Source organism: Salmo salar, chromosome ssa10 (assembly GCF_905237065.1).
Source record: "Salmo salar chromosome ssa10, Ssal_v3.1, whole genome shotgun sequence".
Classification (NCBI taxonomy): Eukaryota; Metazoa; Chordata; class Actinopteri; order Salmoniformes; family Salmonidae; genus Salmo; species Salmo salar.
The window spans coordinates 71119093-71140855 of record NC_059451.1 but is presented as its reverse complement, the minus strand read 5'-3'; the positions used below and the strand labels follow the sequence as shown (position 1 = coordinate 71140855).

General features: G+C 40.3%; 1 protein-coding gene across 4 annotated transcripts; it reads right to left on the bottom strand.

Moving 5' to 3' along the window:
- Positions 1 to 185: 185 nt before the first annotated feature.
- Positions 186 to 21474, bottom strand: kcnj11l (potassium inwardly rectifying channel subfamily J member 11, like). 4 transcript variants are annotated; one of them, XM_014123927.2, is made up of 7 exons: positions 21197 to 21474; positions 20006 to 20098; positions 13050 to 13241; positions 12471 to 12710; positions 11968 to 12237; positions 9098 to 9305; positions 186 to 1170 (listed from the first exon to the last, which is right to left on the bottom strand). In XM_014123927.2, exons 3-7 carry the CDS (start codon positions 13209 to 13211, stop codon positions 719 to 721), a joined length of 1332 nt encoding a protein of 443 aa, XP_013979402.1. In that variant the 5' UTR covers positions 13212 to 13241; positions 20006 to 20098; positions 21197 to 21474; the 3' UTR covers positions 186 to 718.
- Between the last annotated feature and the right edge of the window lie 289 nt (positions 21475 to 21763).

The window sequence follows — 21763 nt, the reverse complement described above, 5'->3', positions numbered from 1 at the left end:
ACGGCCAAGTGCACCTTTTAATTATTTAGCTATTTAAACAGTTTATTTTTTCTGGAAATTGTTTCAATTTATTATTATTTTTTTATGAGTTTGTCAGGATGGATGTGGGTAGGGAAAGTTGCTATGCACCGGAGCACTGTGAATGGTTGACCAGCCAATAATGTGCCGAAATTAAATTACACCAGTTATTAGCATAACATTTGGAATATTATTTAATGTTCACATCAAATATTGGTTATCAATAAATACAAATAAATACATATATTAAACATCCCGTGGTATTATGTGGGATGCAGTGGGGGTCTAAAAAGGATTCTGGGAACCCTCTCCATTGTGATTATAATATGGAACTTGAGTCTACACTTTGTGCTTAACATAAACTTAACATAAATTAAGTTAAAATAAGAATGACAATAATGTTGACTAAGGGCTCTATTCAATCTGTAAAGCTGAGGGGTTACAGATCCCGCAATAGAAATGTAAAGGTAATTTCTGATTGGGCCAACATATGCAACGTTTACCATGAATGCAGTCTCCGCTAAAGCAGGAACATTGCCTTTAAATTTCAATCAGCTGTAAAACTAAACTTCCGTGGTGTGGACTGAATAAAGTCCTAAGTCAACACAACTATTTACAAAAATAAAAATGAAAACAAAGGTAATCATTTCACTAGAGCATTATATCAATACATGTACCTTATTTTCAGGCATCAATTTTACTATTCTCTGTCACTAAAGTCTCCCAGACCTTCCACCTCAATCTTTCGACCAATCTCTTCCAGCTGAACTGTTTTCTTCTGCCCATTCTTCTCCTTTGCTTTCACATGCTCCTCTTTCTCTGGCTGTGCTGCATACCAGGGCCGGGAGGCAGAGCTGCTATCACAAGTCCGTCCCCCTCTTCGGAACCCTCCCCTGCCAGCCCTGACCAACCCCCAGCCCTGTAGCTGGCCTTCAGGCACGTCCCCCTCCTGCACTCCTCGTATCTGGTCCAGCTCCTTGGCGCTGAGGGCGGGCATGCGCACAGGGACCGTGTTCCCGAACTTCGAGTAGTCCACTGAGTAGCGGCCATCCTCCTCCGTCATGATGGAAACAAAACGCCGGCCCCACAGAATCTCCTCGGGGGTGTAGGAAGTACGCGCCTGCATGGTGATACCTGTGGTCTCCACCACACCTGTCAATCAACAAAGACAATAAATCAGTCATTTGTTTTTGACAAATCAGAATACCACAAATTATTGATTACTTAGAATGAAATTCAAAATTCATTTAATTGTTTGTGATACTGTAGACATGAAAGAGTATACAAAAAAAAACTATAATTTGAAGGGCTACAGTAGACCACTTGAGGTCTGAAAACATCTGACAAACTTTGATTTTGGAGTGAACTATCACTTGAAGGTTGTAGGCTCTATTTTAACAAACCTAACGCAATGGTAAATGTTAGTGCTGGTGTCAGGAATATTTTTGTTGTTTTCACAACCGGAATTATGGGCACAGTAGCTGGCGGTGGTGCGAAAGGGCAGGGTTTTGATGAATAAACAAGTTGTGTGGGTGTCGAGGCTTGGCCCCTCACTCAGAACGTGCTCCATGGCTAAATATTTGGTTGCTTCAAGTTGTGTATTTACAGTCTTATGTATTACGTAGTCATAAACTCTAATTATAATGTTAGTCCGTTATAGCCTAATTTGCCCCATATTTTCTAAATATGTTGAACATGTTTGTAGTCCCGATTGTTCTCATTGCATTGCTTCAATATGGAAATACTTTGTTAAACATAGGCTAAAGCATTCGCACTGATATAGGAGCAAAACCTACTGTAAATTGCAGTCTGGACATGGACATGCCAAACATAGTCAATAAGCATGATTCAATTCACTGGGCTATTGATAAGGCCTAAAAAGTCAGTTTATATTTCTAATTAAAGACATCAAAACTATGTAATAACACTTATGGAATCATGTAGTAACCAAAAAAGTGTTAAATCCAAATATATTTAATATTTGAGATTCTTTAAAGTAGCCACCCTTTGCCTTGATGACAGCTTTGCACACTCTTGACATTCTCTCAACCAGCTTCACCTGGAATGCTTTTCCAACAGTCTTGAAGGACTTCCCACATATGCTGAGCACTTGTTGGCTGATTTTCCTTCACTCTGCGGTCCAACTCACCCCAAACCACCTCAATTGGGTTGAGGTCGGGGGATTGTGGAGACCAGGTCATCTGATGCAGCACTCCATCACTCTCCTTCTTGGTCAAATAGCCCTTACACAGCCTGGAGGTGTGTTCAGTCATTGTGCTGTTGAAAAACAAATGATAGTCCCACTAAGCGCAAACCAGTTTGGATGGTGTATTGCTGCAGAATGCTGTGGTAGCCATGCTGGTTAAGTGTGTCTGGAATTCTAAATAAATTATTGACAGTGTCACCAGCAAAGCACTCCCCACACCATCACACATCCTCCTCCATGCTTCACGGTGAGAACCACACCTGCAGAGATCATCCGTTCACCTACTCTGCGTCTCACAAAAATTTTGACTCATCAGACTAAAGGACAGATTTCCACCGGTCTAATGTCCATTGCTCGTATTTCTTGGCCCAAGCAAGTCTCTTTTTCTTATTGGTGTCCTTTAGTAGTGGTTTCTTTGCAGCAATTTGACCATTAAGGCCTGATTCACGCAGCCTCCTCTGAACAGTTGCTGTTGAGATGCGTCTGTTACTTGAACTCTGAAGCATTTATTAGATCTGCAATTTCTGAGGCTGGTAACTCTAATGAACATATCCTCTGCAGCAGAGGTAACTCTGGGTCGGTCCTCATGAGAGCCAGCTCCATCATAGTACCGGATGGTTTTTGTGACTGCACTTGAAGAAACTTTCAAAGTTCTTGAAATTTTCCAGATTGACTGACCTTCATGTCTTCAAGTAATGATGGACTGTCATTTCTCTTTGCTTATTTGAGCTGTTCTTGCCATAATATGGACTTGGTGTTTTACCAAATAGGGATATCTTCTGTATACCACCCCTACCTTGTCACAACACAACTGATTGGCTCAAATGCATTAAGAAGGAAAGAAAATCCAATAATTGACTTTTACCAAGGCACACCTATTAATTGAAATGCATTCCAGGTGGCAACCTCATTAAGCTGGTTGAGAGAATGCCAATAGTGTACAAAGCAGTCATCAAGGCAAAGGGTTGCTACTTTGTAGAATCTCAAATATAAAATGTATTGTGATTTGTTTCACACTTTTTTGGTTACTACATGATTCCATATGTGTTATTTCATAGTTTTGATGTCTTCCCTATTATTCTACAATGTAGAAAATAGTAAAAATACACAAAAACCCTGGAATGAGTTGGTGTGTCCAAACTTTTGACTAGTAAGTAGGCAGGCCTCCCAAGTGGCGCAGCAGTCTAAGGCACTGCTTTGCAGTGCTTGAGGTGTCGCTACAGACTCGGGCATCACTTCGATCCCAGGCTGTGTCACAGCCGGCCGTGACCGGGAGACCCATGAGGCGGCGCACACTTGGCCCAGTGTCGTCCGGGTTAGGGGAGGGTTTGGCCGGCCAGGACTTCCTTGTCCCATTGCACTCTAGCGACCCCTTGTGGCGGGCCGGGATCCTGCACGCTGACGTCAGTCGCCAGCTGGACGGTGTTTTCTTCAATACATTGGTGCGGCTGGCTTCCGGGTTAAACGGGCAGTGGCAGGGTTGTTTTTCGGAGGACGCATGGCCTTTCCCAAGTTCATAGCGGAGTTGCAGCGATGGGACAAGACTGTAACTACCAATTGGATATCAGGAAATTAGCTTGGTACCTAGCTAGCACCAATACAACCAGCCTGAAAACAATTACTAGTAGAAACTGCAGTCATTTTCATTATTCTTAACAATGATTTAGGAATCCTTGTGAGTAAGTATTAGCTAGGTTGCCACTTGTTGTTCGCTTATTGAAATTGAACTTCAGTTCATGAAAATAAATAGCTAGCCAGCTACTTAACTTCTCTAGGGTAGGGGGCAGTATTTTGACGTCCGGATGAAAGGCATGCCCAAATTAAACTGCCTGCTACTCAGGCTCAGAAGGTAGGATATGCATATTATTAGTAGATTTGGATAGAAAACACTCTGAAGTTTCTAAAACTGTTTGAATGATGTCTGTGAGTATAACAGACCCTGAGAAAAATCCAACCAGGAAGTGGGAAATCTGAGGTTGTAGTTTTTTCAACTGATTGCCTTTACAGTATACTGTGACTTAGGGTCCATTTTGCACTTCCTAAGGCTTACACTAGATGTCAACAGTCTTTAGAAAGTTGTTTGAGGCTTCTATGGTGAACAGAGAGCGAACAAAGGAAGTTGGAAGTTGTTGACTCAGGAAAGGACATGACTTCATTTGCGCGAACTCACGTGAGAAACAGCTGTGTTCCATTACATTTTTCAAGACATTGGAATCGTCCGGTTGGAATATTATTGACGTTTTATGTTAAAAAAAGGCCCTAAAGATTGATGCTAGACATCGTTTGACATGTTTCTACGAACATAAATAGAACTTTCTTTGACTTTTCGGCGTGAGATTTTCGGCGCGCTTCCTACATTTGGAGTAGCTTACTGAACGCGCAAACAACAAGGAGGTATTTGGACATAAATTATGGACTTTATCAAACAAAACAACATTTATTGTGGACCTAGGATTCCTGGGAGTGCCTTCTCATGAAGATCATCAAAGGTAAGTGAATATTTATAATGCTATTTATGATTTTAGATGACTCCAAAATGGCGGGTATCTGTATTGCCTGCTGTTGTTTTCTGAGCGCCGTACTCATTATTGCAAAGTGTGCTTTCCCCGTGAAGCTTTTTTTAAATCTGTCACAGCGGTTGCATTAAGGAGATGTTTGTCTATAATTCTTTGAATAGCTGTTTAATATTTTATCAACGTTTATGATGAGTATTTCTATCAATTGATATGCTCATTCACTGGAAGTTTTTGAAGGAAAAACATTTCTGAACATTATGGGCCAATGTAAAATGTTTTTTTTTTATATAAATATGAACTTTATCGAGCAAAACATACATGTATTGTGTAACATGAAGTCCTATGAGTGCCATCTGATGAAGATCAACAAAGGTTAGTGCTTAATTTTAGCTGTATTTCTGGTTTTTGTGACGCCTCTTCTTGCTTGGAAAATGGCTGTGTGGCTTTTCTTGTTTAGGTGGTGTCCTAACATAATCTAATGTTTTGCTTTCGCTGTAAAGCCTTTTTGAAATCGGACAATGTGGTTGGATTAACGAGAGTCTTATCTATAAAATGGTGTATAACACTTCTATGTGTGAGAAATTTGAATTATGAGATTTTGGTGGTTTTCAATTTGCCGCCCTGCTATTTCACTGGCTGTTGAATAGTGTGTCCCGCAGGTGGGACGGTCACGTCCCACATACCCAAGAGAGGTTAACCCTGTTGCCCAAAGCTAACGATATAAGCAGCCAGCTAGCTTCATCTGGCTAGTGAGGCTCGACGGGACCCGGTTATGTGTTGTGAAGCTAGCCACAATAAGGATTAGGCACAAGAATGGACTTTGCGGTTAGCCTTCAAAATAAAAGTATGTCATTGACAGTGATGCAAATTAATACAAATAGTAGAATTATGCCATACTTTTATTTTGAAGGCTAACAGCAAAGTCCACTATTGTTGCTAATCCTTATTGTGGCTAGCGACCACCATTAATCAAATGTTTTATAAATTAGGGTTATTTTAGATAATGACACCAAGCTATATAGTTAGCTAGCTAACTATATAGCTACTGAAACAGATTATGTCATGTTATTTGACACATCAAATAGTGTTATTTGACGTGTATCTTTTTTGACACGCAAAGACCCAAACGGAGTTCCATAGAAATCCTGGTTGAGAATGAAACGACTTTACAAATGAACAACGAAACAGCACAGTAAGTAAGTAAAAGAAATAGGATTTGATTATGTTTTACTGGTAATGGGGTCTTATGTAAATGCCAACAAAATAACTTTTTGGTCAGTGGTGTGTGTGTGTAACCTTTATTTAACTAGGCGGGTCAGTTAAAAACAAATTCTTATTTACAATGACGGCCTGGACGACGCTGGGCCAATTGTGCTCTGCCCAATGGGACTCCCAATCACGGCCAGATGTGATACAGTCTGGATTCGAACCAGGGACTGTAGTGACGCCTCTTGCACTGAGATGCAGTGCCTTAGACCGCTGCATCCATGTGTGTTAACTATTTAACTGTACTAGAATGCTTAAAAGGCAGCTAAAATTTTAAATATCGGTTATCGGTATCGTTTTTTGGGGGGCAAGGAAAATATTGGATATCGATATTGGCCAAAAATGTCATATCGGTGCATCACTACTTACTTAATCTGTAGCCTAATAGACTGCATGGTTTCCAGAGTCGTAGTGGGAGGACCACACACCATGTCATCGAGTGACTCCAAGTTTACTTGGTTATTATTATATCAATATTTGCACATAAAGGCATTTCCACCACCATTTCTCGCATAATGAATTTTACAGACACAAAAAGATCTCACCATGTCAAATGATCTGTCGGCATTTATAAAATTGTACCGAAACTACATGTTTTCATCACAGCTTTCATTTTTTTTTTTTATACGGTATGACTTTACATGCATAAACACTGTGGATGGAATCGTGGTTATAGTTGAAGACTCTTCTTTGAGTCATAAAAGTGCATTAAAATTACTAAGGAGCCATGCACACTTTGGAGAAGTGTGTGGTCACTTGGACACACCAGTGAGTCCTCGCACTCAAACCCTTGTCATTTTTTTAACTTATGTTGCACCTACCCCACATTTTCCAGGAATATTCTTATCATGTTACTGAATGTATCCAGAGTATTTTCTGATTTCGTTATCAATGAATGCAGCAAAGTACAGTAAATGTAAAATCCACATAAAATCAACAGTGTAATGTTTGGATTCAGTCGGGTCAGGTAAATGGTTGTGTCCTCAATTTTGATCTAATAATTTCCCCATCATCTCCAAACTGTTCCCTTTCAATTGCTACCATGGTTATGCAATATGCTTTTCATATTTATTCTGTAAGAAACATTTCAATTTAGCCCTATCCATATACAGTGCATTCGGAAAGTATTCAGACCCCTTGATTTTTTCCACATTTTGTGACATCAGTCTCATTCTAAAATTGATTAAATTAAATCTACACACAATAACCCATCATGACAAAGTAAAAACAGTTTTTTGTTTTGTTTTACATAATTATTCAGACCCTTTACTCAGTACTTTCTTGAAGCCCCTTTTGGCAGCGATTACAGCCTCGCGTCTTCTTGGGTATGACACTACAAGCTTGGCACACCTGTATTTGGGGAGTTTCTCACATTCTTCTCTGCAGATCCTCTCAAGCTCTGTCAGGTTGGATGGGGAGCATCGCTGCACAGCTATTTTCAGGTCACTCCAGAGATGTTCGATCGGGTTCAAGCTGGGCCACTCAAGGACATTCAGAGACTTGTCCCGAAGCCACTCCTGCGTTGTCTTGGCTGTGTGATTAGGGTCGTTTTCCTGTTGGAAGGTGAACCTTTGCCCCAGTCTGAGGTCCTGAGCACTCTGGCGCAGGTTTTCATCAAGGATCTCTCTGTACTTTGCTATGTTCATCTTTCCCTCGATCCCAGTACCTGCCGCTGAAATACATCCCCACAGCATGATGCTGCTACCACCATGCTTCACCGTAGGGATGGTATTGGCCAGGTGATGAGCGGTGCCTGGTTTCTTCCAGACGTGACACTTGGCATTCAGGCCAATGAGTTCAATCTTGGTTCTCATGGTCTGAGAATCCTTTAGGTGCCTTTTGACAAACTCTAAGCGGGCTGTCATGTGCCTTTTACTGAGGAGTGGCTTCCGTCTGGCCACTCTACCATAAAGGCCTGATTGGTAGAGTGCTGTAGAGATGGTTGTCCTTCTGGAAGGTTCTCCCATCTCCACAGAGGAACTCTGGAGCTCTGTCAGAGTGACCTTTGGGTTCTTGGTCACCTCCCTGAATATGTCCCTTCTCCCCCGATTGCTCAATTTGGCCAGGTGGCCAGCTCTAGGAAGAGTCTTGGTGGTTCAAACCTTCTTCCTTTTAAGTATGATGGAGGCCACTGTGTTCTTGGGGACCTTCAATGCTGCAGAAATATTTTGGGAACCCTTCCCCAGATCTGTGCCTCGACACATTCCTGTCTCGGAGATCTGCGGAGATCAAGTTGTAGAAACATCAAGGATGATCAATGGAAACAGGATGCACCTGAGCTCAATTTCGAGTCTCATAGCAAAGTGTCTGAATACTTATGTAAATAAGGTATTTCTGTTTTTATTTGTAATAAATTAGCAAACGTTTGTCAAAACCTGTTTTCGCTTTGTCATTATGGGGTATTGTGTGTATATTGATGAGGAAAATAATTAATTTAATACATTTTAGAATTATGCTGTAACGTAACACAATGTGGAAAAATGGAAGGGGTCTGAATACTTTCTGAATGCACTGTAGGCCAATTCCCACGAATGTAATGGGTTAACGCAAAACTACCAAAACAATTTATTATAGTGAACATGGCAATCGAAAAGCCCAAATCAGCGGTAAGATGTGCAATAAGCAAGATGTGAGTTGTGTCCACTCCAGTCTACACAACTCTGCCGGTAATACACATTTTTCTACAGCGCATTTGGTAGCATCACCCAACAATGATTTGACATTACAAAAGCCATTTCACACGCAATTGAATGCTGAAGGTGCTGCACAGATATACACATTTTAGATCAAGGATAGGCTTTCCTTGGCCCGAGCAGCTGCGCTGTGTTCTGACTAGTTTGACAGGCTACTGAAGGAGAGGACGCATCAATTCAGTCACTAAAGATTAGGGTTATTTTCTGAGTAATAAACATTAGTAAACCAGCAGTTCGTAACGTTTCAAACAATATTTTGTCCAATTCATGCTGCAGTTGAATCGGTTTGGGCTCCCGCGGACCGATGCACTAGCTCTTAAACATTTGAACCGGGGACCGATGCGTATTGGTGAATCGTTCCATCCCTACGAACAACACATCATCATCTCCCATCCTACCTTCAAGAATAACAATGATCTCCATGTCCTCTGTGGCCAGGGAGTGGGCGGAGACCTCATAGAGTGGGCTGCCACGTTCTATGGTGTGACTAATAATGAGAGGGGACACCAGGAAGATGCCGTTGCTCCTAAGGGGATTCTCCACCTGGATATCCAGCTGGCAGACAGGGATCACCTCACCCTCAGTGGTGACCGTCCGGCGGATCACCTGCCACCGGCAGACAGAGAGAGGGGACATGTTAGAGAGCTCCTCATCACTCACTACAGCTCAAGTACCGTCAATGGTTTCACATGATATCGGTCATCTGTTAAAACCATTATCAGCTACCTAACTGAGCACTTATTGAAAATACTTTCATAACCATACATAACCCATAAATGTACATTTTGTGATTAAAGAGGTTATTGCACAGTAATAACAGTGTGAACATACTGCATTTGAACCCAAAACTAGCACCTCACATTTACGCTGATGGTCCCAATTACTAGTGATCGGGGGAAAAAATTATAGTTACATATCGGGATCAATCAATCAAATGTATTTATAAAGCCCTTTTTACATCAGAATATGTCACAAAGTGCTATACAGAAACCCAGCCTAAAACCCCAAACAGCAAGCAATGCAGATGTAGAAGCACGGTGGCTAGAAAACCTCCCTAGAAAGGCCGGAACCTAGGATGAAACCGAGAAAGGAACCAGGCTCTGAGGGGTGGCCAGTCCTCTTCTGGCTGTGCCGGATGGAGAGTATAAGAGTACGCGGCCATTTAAGGCCAGATTATTCTTCAAGATGTTTAAACGTTCATAGATGACCAGCAGGGTCAAATAATATTTTTGACGATATATCGTACCAGTTTGACAATATCGCAACATTATTTTTTGCGCTAGTTGGCTGTACCTACACCAAAACTCTTTTTTTTCCCCCTCAAAGATTGTTCTCCATCTTCTTTTTAAATAGGGAGCCAATTTGTTTTCAGTACTTATTTCCGTGACTGATGAAAACTCGTTTTCTCATGGCTCTCTCCCTGCAGACATATGGTGAGCAATGTTTGGAACATCAAATCACAATAATATCTGTATCGAAACGCAACATTTATTTGTGGTACAAAGTGGGATTAAAATTGATTTAATTATAATTTTCTTGTCAATGATCTACACAAAATAAAATTCTAACATATGTAAAAAATGCATGAAAAATATAACACTAATATATCTTCATTAGATAAGTATTCAACCCCCTGTTTGGCAGTGATTACAGCAGTGAGTCTTTCTGGTTAAGTCTCTTAAGAGCTTTGCACACCTGGATTGTACAATATGTGCACATTATTATTTATTAAATTCTTCAAGCTCTGTCAAGTTGGTTGTTGATCATTGCTAGACAGCCATTTTCAAGTCTTACCATAGATTTTCATGCCAATTTAAGTCAAAACTGTAACGAGGCCATTTAGGAACATTCAATGTCATCTTGGTAAGCAACTCCAGTATATATTTGGCCTTGTGTTTTAGGTTATTGTCCTGCTGAAAGGTGAATTTGTTTCCCAGCGTCTGTTGGAAAGAAGACTGAACCAGGTTTTCCTCTAGGATTTTGCCTGTGCTAAGCTCTATTCCGTTTCTTTCTATCCCAAAAAGCTCTGTTGTCCTTGCCGATAACAAGCATACCTATAACATGATGCAGCCAGCACCATGCTTGAAAATATGAAGATTGGTACTCAGTGATGTGTTGGATGTGCCCCAAACATAACGCTATGTATCCCGTCCAAAGTGTAATTAATAGCTTCACCATGCTCAAAGGGATATTTCATGTTTTACCCATCTACCTTCTTTGCGAGGCATTGGAAAACCTCCCTGGTCTTTGTGGTTGAATCTGTGTTTGAAATTCACTGCTCAACTGAGGGACCTTACAGATAATTTTAAGTGTGGGGTACAGAGATGAGGTAGTCTTTCAAAACTCATGTTAAACCCTATTATTGCACACAGAGAGTTCATGCAACTTATTATGTGACTTGTTTTTACTCCTGAACTTATTTAGGCTTGCCATAACAAAGGGGTTGAATACTTATTGACTCAAGACATTTCAGCTTTACATTTTGTCTTAATTTGTAAACATTTCTAAAAAGATAATTCCACTTTGACATTATGGGGTATTGTGTGTAGGTGTCACGCCCTGACCATAGAGAGCCATTGTTTCTCTATGGTGAAGTAGGTCAGGGTGTGACTGGGGGTTATTCTAGTTTATTATTTCTATGTGGGGTTTTAGGTTATTATTTCTATGTTGGTGATTTGTATGATTCCCAATTAGAGGCAGCTGGTAATCGTTGTCTCTAATTGGGGATCATATTTAAGTAGTTATTTTTCCCACCTGTGTTTGTGGGATCTTGTTTTTGTGTAGGTGCCTATTTGCACTTCACTGTCTTCACGTTTCGTTTGTTCATTTATTGTTTTTGTATTTTTCTAAGTTTCACATTATAATAAAGATGTGGAACGCTACTCACGCTGCGCCTTGGTCCAATTATTACGACGATCGTGACAGTAGGCCAGAGACAAGAAATCTAAATGTAATCAATTTTAAATTCAGGCTGTAACACATCAAAATGTGGAAAAAGTCAAGGTGTGTGAATACTTTCTGAAGGCACAATTGTGAGAATCACAATACATATATTGGCACCTAAGTGTCGTGATAATATCGTATCTTGAGGTCCCTGGTATCTTGAGGCCCAGTATCAGATAGGATTAAATGCATATGAATAGAATGGACGACTCATTGACTTGAATGGGGACTTCTGTTCTATTCATTCTGTTTCTACGCATTTAATCCTATTCGATAGGCGAAATCCAGATAGATAACTTTTGAAAAACTGGGCCCTGAGCATAACCTGGAGTTGGATAGTGGCCGAGATGATCATGCTTTTCCGCAGGTCACCCAAGCGGAACATGAACGTGGGCCGGCCTTGGCGTGGTGCGATCACTGCGTTCCGGGAGAAGATGAGGGTCTCTGCTCGCCTGTTAGCCTGAGCAGTCTTCATGAAGACACAGCCAAGCATCACAGCATTGACGATCAGCCCGAGAATGTTCTGGACGATCAGCACCATGATGGCCAGCGGACACTCCTCTGTCACCATTCGCCCCCCGAAACCTATCGTCACCTGGAGGACAGATGGACATGTAAAATCAGATAATGACTACATACTGTGTACACTGTACTGTATTGTACAGTGCACCAGCAAAGACAATTTAATTCATGTGAGACAAAAGAGTAGGCAAATGATCAAATTTTTCTAACGGTCCCATTAAGTGTAGTTTGAGATGTTTGTACAAAACTATCTGCAAAAATGTTTTACAAAACCAATTTCAAAAGGTTTGGTAAGTGGATGCTTACCTGCACTTCGATGGAGAAGAGGAAGGCAGAGGTAAAGGAGTTAATGGCAGTGACACACGGCATGGGCCCGGGCTCCCCGTTTGGGTCACGGGGTTCCAAGTCACCGTGGGCAAAGGCCATGAGCCACCACATCATGGCAAAGAGCATCCATGAGCAGAGGAAGGCCGAGGTGAAGATGAGGAGGGAGTAATGCCATTTTAGGTCCACCATAGTCGTGAAGACATCCTGAAGGAATCTGCCCTATGGTGGCCAAGAGATGAAAATAAGTATCCATATTACAAGTACTACTCCACTGTTAATCAAATGTAAATCAAACAGGGTTTGTTAGATGATGCTCAACTGCCAGCTACCTCCGCCTGCATTCTAAAGATGGTTAGTATTGTAGTGGAATGGAGATCTGGGATCCATATGTATCAAGTGTCTCAGAATAGTTGTGCTCATTAAAGGATCAGTTTTGCCTTTTAGATCACAACGCATAAGATTACATGGACGGGGGGCCTGATCCTAGATTAGCTACTCCTACTGTGAGACACTTGATTTTTGGCCAAGAAAAGTCGACATATTCAAAATGTTTCTGACCTGCTCGCGAATGTTCTTGTGGGCCACATTACAGGATCCATTCTTGGTTATAAACCTGGCCCGTTGGGAATTGGTTTTGAACTGGTTGGGCTGCTTGGCATTCTCTGCCAGTCGGGTCAGAAAGAACCCATCCGGTAGTAGTGGGCCCTTCCGGGCCAGCATATTGCTGGTGAGGAAAAATTATGTATTTCTCTGGAAAGAGCACATTTAATTTGATTAAAATCTGTGAAAACAAAATATGTCAATTGAAACATTTTTCCAGATAGATATCTATTAGGGCCAATTAATGCAAAGAAAGCATCCTGATGCCAAATCATTACATACAGTAGTCATTACATAATATCATGAGTCATTCATTTTTAAGCTTATAACGTTTCAAAATAGTCTACACTAGCATAGGTTTATCGCAGTCATTGGATATGCAAATGACGGTGTACCTTTGAAGGTAGCTGAACAATTAAACGACATTCGCAATAATATTTTTTATCAGGCTATGCTAGCTAGCTAGTCTAGCCAGCTAGCTAGTTTAGCCACTTCAGCCATGAAGGCAATTGAACGAACAACGAAGCATCTATTTTTGAAACACTTGCTTACTAGCAAGCTTATATAAAATGCTAGAATTTGAACAATTTAGTCGCCAAGCGAGTGTATAATATTAACAACACATGTCATCTAGTCGCGTGCACTGTACAAGAAGCAGGTGCACATGATTTAGGAAAGTGACTGGCTCGCGCGGCGGACGTAAACATCTGTAGTCAGGGTGGTGACGATGATGAGAATGTAGCATTTGTAATTATTACATTCACTGAGTTTCACATCTATGGCTTCACAATATGATAAACACATATCTTACCTCGATATAAGTGGCAGTGAGTCTTTTGGAAAATAAATTGAACAAATAACCTAGATGATTTTGGAGCTACGTGTGTCCCCAGTCCATTGTACTGGCGCTGTTGCAGAATGTCAAATGTAACCTGAGTGGACCACTGACCCCAATGCACTTAATGCAGTTTCTAGGTTGAGGTCAATTGAATTTATTGAATATTGTGATTCAAAGAAATGAAAAGTAATAAAAGTGTGTCATAACTCCACAAGAAAAGAAATGCAGAAGCTGCTAATAGTCTGGGATTGAATGGAATGGTGTAGTATTTGCTGATCCTTTCTGTGTATATGGGGAACTGGAATTTTATCACACAGTCTGTAAATTTCATTGTAATTCATTTCCTGTAAAATGTACAGTAATTTACTGACAGCAGTTGGCCAGTAAGTTACTGTAATTTATTTTACAGTACAGCTACTGTAATACGTTTTATGGTAATCAATTTTACAGTACCACATATTTTACTGTAATCAAATGTCCAGTGTATTACAAAATAATTGTAATTACAACAATATATCTTATGATATACCTCTGACTGACTATCTCTGGATAGTGTCAATACAATACTGAGATATTCATTGTAACTTGATGCCACCGCAATGAAACAGTACAAAAGAGTAAAAGTTACGATTAAACTGTAGGAAAATTATTTCTACAGTATTTTACTGTAATTACAAGGGATTCGCGCAAGCAGGTTGGCTGTAGACATTTGCATATTATATCATATTAAGGAATACTAGGTGTTTTATATCACTTGCACCTCTTGTGATTACAGGGCAAAACAGATCAAATGGACATGAAAAGGTTTAAGACCGCTACCACTCAGATCTATTAGGAAACTACTACCACATATCACCTAACAAAGGCTTCTGAATTGACAGTCACTACACAGCAAAACAGATAAAAAGGACATGGCTTGACACTCAACCATTAAAGGTTTGATCTGTTCTCTATATACAGTTGAAGTCAGAAGTTTACATACACTTATGTTGGAGTCATTAAAACTCGTTTTTCAACCACTCCACAAATGTCTTGTTAACAAACTATAGTTTTGGCAAGTCGGTTAGGACATCTACTTTGTGCATGACACAAGTAATTTTTCCAAAGATTGTTTACAGACAGACTATTTCACTTATAATTCACTGTATCACAATTCCAGTGGGTCAGACGTTTACATACACTAAGTTGACTGTGCCTTTAAACAGCTTGGCAAATTCCAGAAAATTATGTCATGGCTTTAGAAGCTTCTGATAGGCTAATTGACATCATTTGAGTCAATTGGAGGTGTACCTGTGGATGTATTTCAAGGCCTACCTTCAAACTAAGTGCCTCTTTGCTTGACATCATGGGAAAATCAAAAGAAATCGGTCAAGACTTCAGAAAAAAAATTGTAGACCTCCACAAGTCTGGTTCATCCTTGGGAACAATTTCCAAATGCCTGAAGGTACCACGTTCATCTGTACAAACAATAGTACGCAAGTATAAACACCATGGGACCACGCAGCCGTCATACCGCTCAGGAAAGAGACGCGTTCTGTCTCCTATAGATTAATGTACTTTGATTTGCACTTTTCGCACCAATCCCAGAACAACAGCAAAGGACCTTGTGAAGATGCTGGAGGAAACAGGTACAAAAGTATCTATATCCACAGTAAAACGAGTCCTATATCGACATAACCTGAAAGGCCACTCAGCAAGGAAGAAGCCACTGCTCCAAAACTGCCATAAAAAAGCTAGACTACGGTTTGCAACTGCACATGGGGACAAAGATCATATTTCTTGGAGAAATGTCCTCTGGTCTGATGAAACAAAAATAGAACTGTTTGGCCATAATGACCATCATTATGTTTGGAGGAAAAAGGGGGAGGCTTGCAAGCCGAAGAACACCATCCCAACCGTGAAGCACGGGGGTGGCAGCATCATGTTGTGGGGGGGTGCTTTGCTGCAGGAGGGACTGGTGCTCTTCACAAAATAGATGGCGTCATGAGGAAGGACAATTACGTGGATATATTGAAGCAACATCTCAAGACATCAGTCAGGAAGTTAAAACTTGGTTGCAAATGGGTCTTCCAAATGGACAATGACCCCAACCATACTTCCAAAGTTGTGGCAAAATGGCTTAAGGACAACAAATTCAAGGTATTGGAGTGGCCATCACAAAGCCCTGACCTCAATCCTATAGAAAATGTGTGGGCAGAACTGAAAAAGCGTGTGTGAGCAACTGACTCAGTTACACCTGCTCTGTCAGGAGGAATGAGCCATAATTCACCCAACTTATTGTGGGAAGCTTGTGGAAGGCTACCTGAAACGTTTGACCCAAGTTAAACAATTTAAAGGCAATGCTACCAAATACTAGTTGAGTGTATGTAAACTTCTGACCCACTGGGAGTGTGATGAAAGTAATAAAAGCTGAAATAAATCACTCTCTCTTCTATTATTCTGACATTTCACATTCTTAAAATAAAGTGGTGATCCTAACTGACCTAAGACAGGGAATTTTTTACTAGGATTAAATGTCAGGAATTGTGAAAAACTGAGTTTAAATGTATTTGGCTAAGGTGTATGTAAACTTCCGACTTCAACTGTAAATGTAAATGTTAGGGAACCACTACCACATATCACTTAAATTTGTACAGCACTCTCACTAGCAGATGCAACAAATATAGCCTCTTACAAGACATGCCTCAAAATATGTTAATGAGTGAGAAACAACAATACCATGCACACACTAGTGTTCAAAAGGTTAAAATGCGGTATGGTACTGTATTCTGAATTACAGTAAATTACTGGCAGCTATTTGCCAGTAGGTTGCTGTAGAGTTTCAGGACAAGGTTTGAAGAATTCCTACAATACAGTACATTACTGTATTCTGTGGGCATTCTTACTCACGGGTGCAACAAATATTGTCTCTTACAATAAGAGTATTGGTGTCTGAGGGATCTTTGGCCTGTTTTGCTAACTACCTCTCTCAAAGAGTGCAGTGTATAATGTCAGAAAATCTGCTTTCTCAACCACTGCCTGTCACCAAGGGAGTACCCCAAGGCTCAATCCTAGGCCCCACGCTCTTCTCAATTTACATCATCAACATAGCTCAGGCGGTAGGAAACTCTCATTCATTTATATGCAGATGATGCAGTCTTATACTCAGCTGGCCCCTCCCCAGATTTTGTGCTAAATGCTCTACAACAAAGCTTCCTTAGTGTCCAACAAGCTTTCTCCACCCTTAACATTGTTCAGAACACCTCCAAAACAAAGGTCATGTGGTTTGGTATGAAGAATGCCCCTCTTCCCACAGGTGTTATTACTACCTCTGAGGGTTTAGAGCTTGAGGTAGTCACCTCATACAAGTACTTGGGAGTATGGCTAGACTGTGCACTGTCCTTCTCTCAGCACATATCAAAGCTGCAGGCTAAAGTTAAATCAAGACTTGGTTTCCTCTATCTAAATCGCTCGTCTTTCACCCCAGCTGCCAAACTAACCCTGATTCAGATGACCATCCTACCCATGCTAGATTACGAAGACATCATTTATAGATCGGCAGGTAAGGGTGCTCTCGAGCGGCTAGACGTTCTTTACCATTCGGCCATCAGATTTGCCACCAATGCTCCTTATAGGACACATCACTGCACTCTATACTCCTCTGTAAACTGGTCATCTCTGTATACCCGTTGCAAGACCCACTGGTTGATGCTTATTTATAAAACCCTCTTAGGCCAAAAGGCCATTTGCCTTTTGGTAGGCCGTCATTGTAAATAAACATTTGTTCTTAACTGACTTGCATAATTAAATAAAGGTTAAATAAAAATAAATAAAATAATAAAATAAAAAACAAAGGCATGCCTGACAATATGTTAATGAGCCAGAGAGTCAATTTCCCCACCCACAACATTTTCCCACAATTCACTATAATTAATACTGTAAAACATTTACAGTATTTTACTGTGCATTCAACAGTGTTTTATTGTTGAAATTGCAGAAAGGTCTTAGTGTGCTATATATTTTTTAAATATGGTATTTTACTGTTCATTCTACAGTAATCGACTTATTAAGTTTATATAGTATCATACGTGATACAGTAAGTTACTGATAGAATTACAAAAACGGCTAACAGTGTGTTAATCTTTTCTGGATCATAACTACTATCTAAATAGGGTAATGAAAACAGATTGCTTTTCAAGACCCTAAAACAGACAAACATGGTGAGAACGTGTATAAACCCTAACCATAAAGGTCACTACTAGAGCATTCTCAAGCAGCGCTCCTAGGACCCCAGGGGGCCTCAGAGAGCTTTCAGGGGGTCACTGAAAATGCAGGGATAAAACAAATCAAGGGAAGATACCAGCAAGCATCAAATATCTCACATTTATGGAAGAACTGAAATGTTGAAATAGAACATTTATGGGCCTTGTCTGACATTGAATTATCTCAAGACTTCTGGCCTATAAAATCTCCACAAGATGGTAGCAAACTGTGCAGGTGAGCAGCTTCTGGACCATTAACCATGGGGTCCAACCAATGATATATAAATTGGGTCCAATCCAGGCGAGTCAAGCGATACAGTAATTTAAAGGTTCAATCAGCAATAGCTACTGCTGTTCAATAGTCATTTCAACAAATGATATATATAACCTTACATTTTTTTACCTATTTTTATTTAACCTTTATTTTGACAGGGAAGTCATATTGGGGGACTTGCTAGTGGCAAGGTATAACAAAACACAACCATGTTATTCCATATCTCTAAGGTCTCCCATATATGGGATTCAAACAGTGCAGAATAATACCTGGCTGGAGGGGGGGGCACATAAGCTCATGTAACTAGGGTGACCACATTTAAAATATCCAAATGCGGGACAACAGGATGATTTGCAGGACATTCGCGGGACGGTGTAGTCTACATGAATACAAACATTTGGCAGCATTTGCATATGCATTTAGATTTTCTTGCATTACTGTTTTGTGAGCAAATTAGAGCAGATGGTGTTAACAAAACAATATAAAATTCCTGTATTTTGTTTCAATTCAAGCACATTCTGCCTAGTGCCGCGCTGTTGAGTTTTGGCAGCATGATCATTTTTTGGGACTATTCAGCAAACCATCCTAAAATCTCATAAGAAATGAGTAATTGTGGAAAAAGTACCCAATTGTCATAAAAGTAAAAGTAAAGATACCTTAATAGAAAATGACTCAAGTAAAAGTGAAAGTCACCCAGTAAAATACTACTTGAGTAAAAGTCTAAAAGTATTTAGTTTTAAATATACTTAAGTATCAAAAGAAAGTATAAATAATTTCATATCCTTATATTAAGCAAACCAGATGGCACAATTTTCTTGCTTTTTAGATTTACCAATAGACAGGGGCACACTCCAGCACTCAGACATAATTTACAAACTAAGCATTTGTGTTTAGTGAGTCTGCCAGATCAGAGGGAGTAGGGATGATCAGGGATGCTCTCTTGATAAGTGTGTGAATTTAACCATTTGCCTGTCCTGTTAAGCACTCAAAATGTAAAGAGTAGTTTTGGGGGTCAGGGAAAATGTATGGAGTAAAAAGTACAATATTTTCTTTAGTAATGTAGTAGAGTCAAAGTAAAAGTTGTCAAAAATATAAATAGTAAAGTATAGATACACCAAAAAACGACTTAAGTAGTACTTTAAAGTATTTTTACTTAAGTACTTTATACCACTGTAAATGAGGTGGTGTTTTTGGTGTAACAGCGATGTGGTACGGATCTCAATTTGGCCTCCTCGTGCCTCCAGAGTCTCCGCAATTGGTCACATATCCATACGGCGCCTCCGATCACATTTTTGCATCAAGCATAAATTGTCTCTCATGCCTTCCTTGCACAATTTTTGGTGATGCAGAAATGAGAGACCACGTGTGCCTGTTTTATGAAAATGTGGGATTATTTGGCCAAATATGGGAATATTGGATCAACATTTCTATTTGGTCTCAGGGAATGTCAAACAGTTAGGATGGGAGCCTTTTAAAATGGGATTGAGTGAATTCATAGCAGCAAATATGTTTAATGAACAACTAATGAGCATGGAGAGCCTCACAAGTTTGACGGAATTACCTTATATCTTTCAATGTAGCTCTTGATGCTCATGCTTTTTGTAAGTTGTTAGGAGGCCTGACTGTCCTCTGCAAGTGTAGCTTGGAATTTAGCCTGAAAGGATAAGAGAAATATTGGTTGGTAACAGGCCTATGACATTGGCCTACTTCTCATCTTGCGTTGCACAGAATATCAGATCTCAACAACGATTTGAGAAGTGTTTAACATCACCAGTACCACATCCTTATGATATATGTTTTTTTCAAGTGCAACATGAATGCAAGAGACAGGTTGGAATGTCTGACTGAAACAAGGGACAAATAAACATTTTTTTCTAAATTGGTGGTGTTTCAATTTGTTGATAAAATGCGGGACATAATTATTTGGTTGCGGGCACAAAGGGCCAAAATCTGGGACTGTCCCGCACAATCCGGGACGTGGTCACTCTACATGCAATGTCTGATATTGCTCAAATTTGGAATACAAGTAGTCAGTTGTCAGCCCTAAACACAGACAGCAGACAGCATTAGGCTATCTATATGCATCTTGGAAATATAGATCTGTAAACAGATACAATAGGTGCAAATATCAACTATGAATATTTCTGATGAGTGTTCAATAAACTTTCCAAATCAAGTTTGCTGGCATACAAAATCCAATATGGCTGCCATAATAACATTTGTGGAGGTTAAATCACCTGTAAATATGAATTGTGTAAATGAGAAATATTTTCAGTAGTGTGTAAAACACACTATAGAGACTGTTAGTGTAAATAGTGTGAATGCACCAATTTGTAAGTCGCTCTGGATAAGAGCGTCTGCTAAATGACTTAAATGTAAATGTAAATGTAAATACATTTTATTCTGAATCCAATATGGCCAACATGATTACACCCAAACACCTTTGCCTGAATATAAGTAGCCCTTGTACATTTTGTATTGTGTTATTCTGTCTTTAAAACTAAGCACATTCCTTTGGCGAATTTGGAGAGGGATGTCTGAGTATTCTGTCCTTGATTTACAACAGGGTGTGAGGTGTTAACTCCTGCCAGTTCCCTCCTCCCTCCTCTGTGGACGGGGGGGTGGGGGGGGGGTCTGGTTGAAGTTATTTATTGCAAAGCTGATCTGACCTATTTGGATCCTCACAGGACAGACATGACAGTCCCCCTCTGGTGGGTTCAATCTTGGAAGGATTCTGCAAGTTGCAACCCACCACAAGAATGACCACAGGGTGCCCTGGTTTGTGGATCATCATGAGAGTCCCCCTCTGGTGGTTTAACCTGGTAGGATTTCTGCAAGCTGTAGACCCCCACAAGAATGGCCATGGGATGTCCTGGTTGTGGATCATCGTTCTGGATCCGTTATCCGGTTGTCCAGGTTGGTGGATCTAGGCAGTAACTTAGACAGACGTTAATAATGCACAACACTCACGCAATACATCATTACATTTCTTCCCCAAATGAGCAGCGTTGTGGCACTAACTGGTGGTCTTATCACTTCCTAAGTGTATATTTTTTTTACAAATAATAATAATAATATACAAAATATAGTTACTACACCTTAATCATCTAATTGGACTCTTCTATATACATCCCCGGTCTTGGCTGAATGACTCTATCATGGCATTTTGTATAATGTCATATCTAGGGCGATCCTAATTAGTGGTGTGTTGCTTAGGGCACTATCCTAAGTTGATAACTACATGATAAGTCTACAGCTGTAATGCACTAGCTCGTACAGTCTACAGGGATGACCTATGGACCTCTGGGGAGAAACTGGC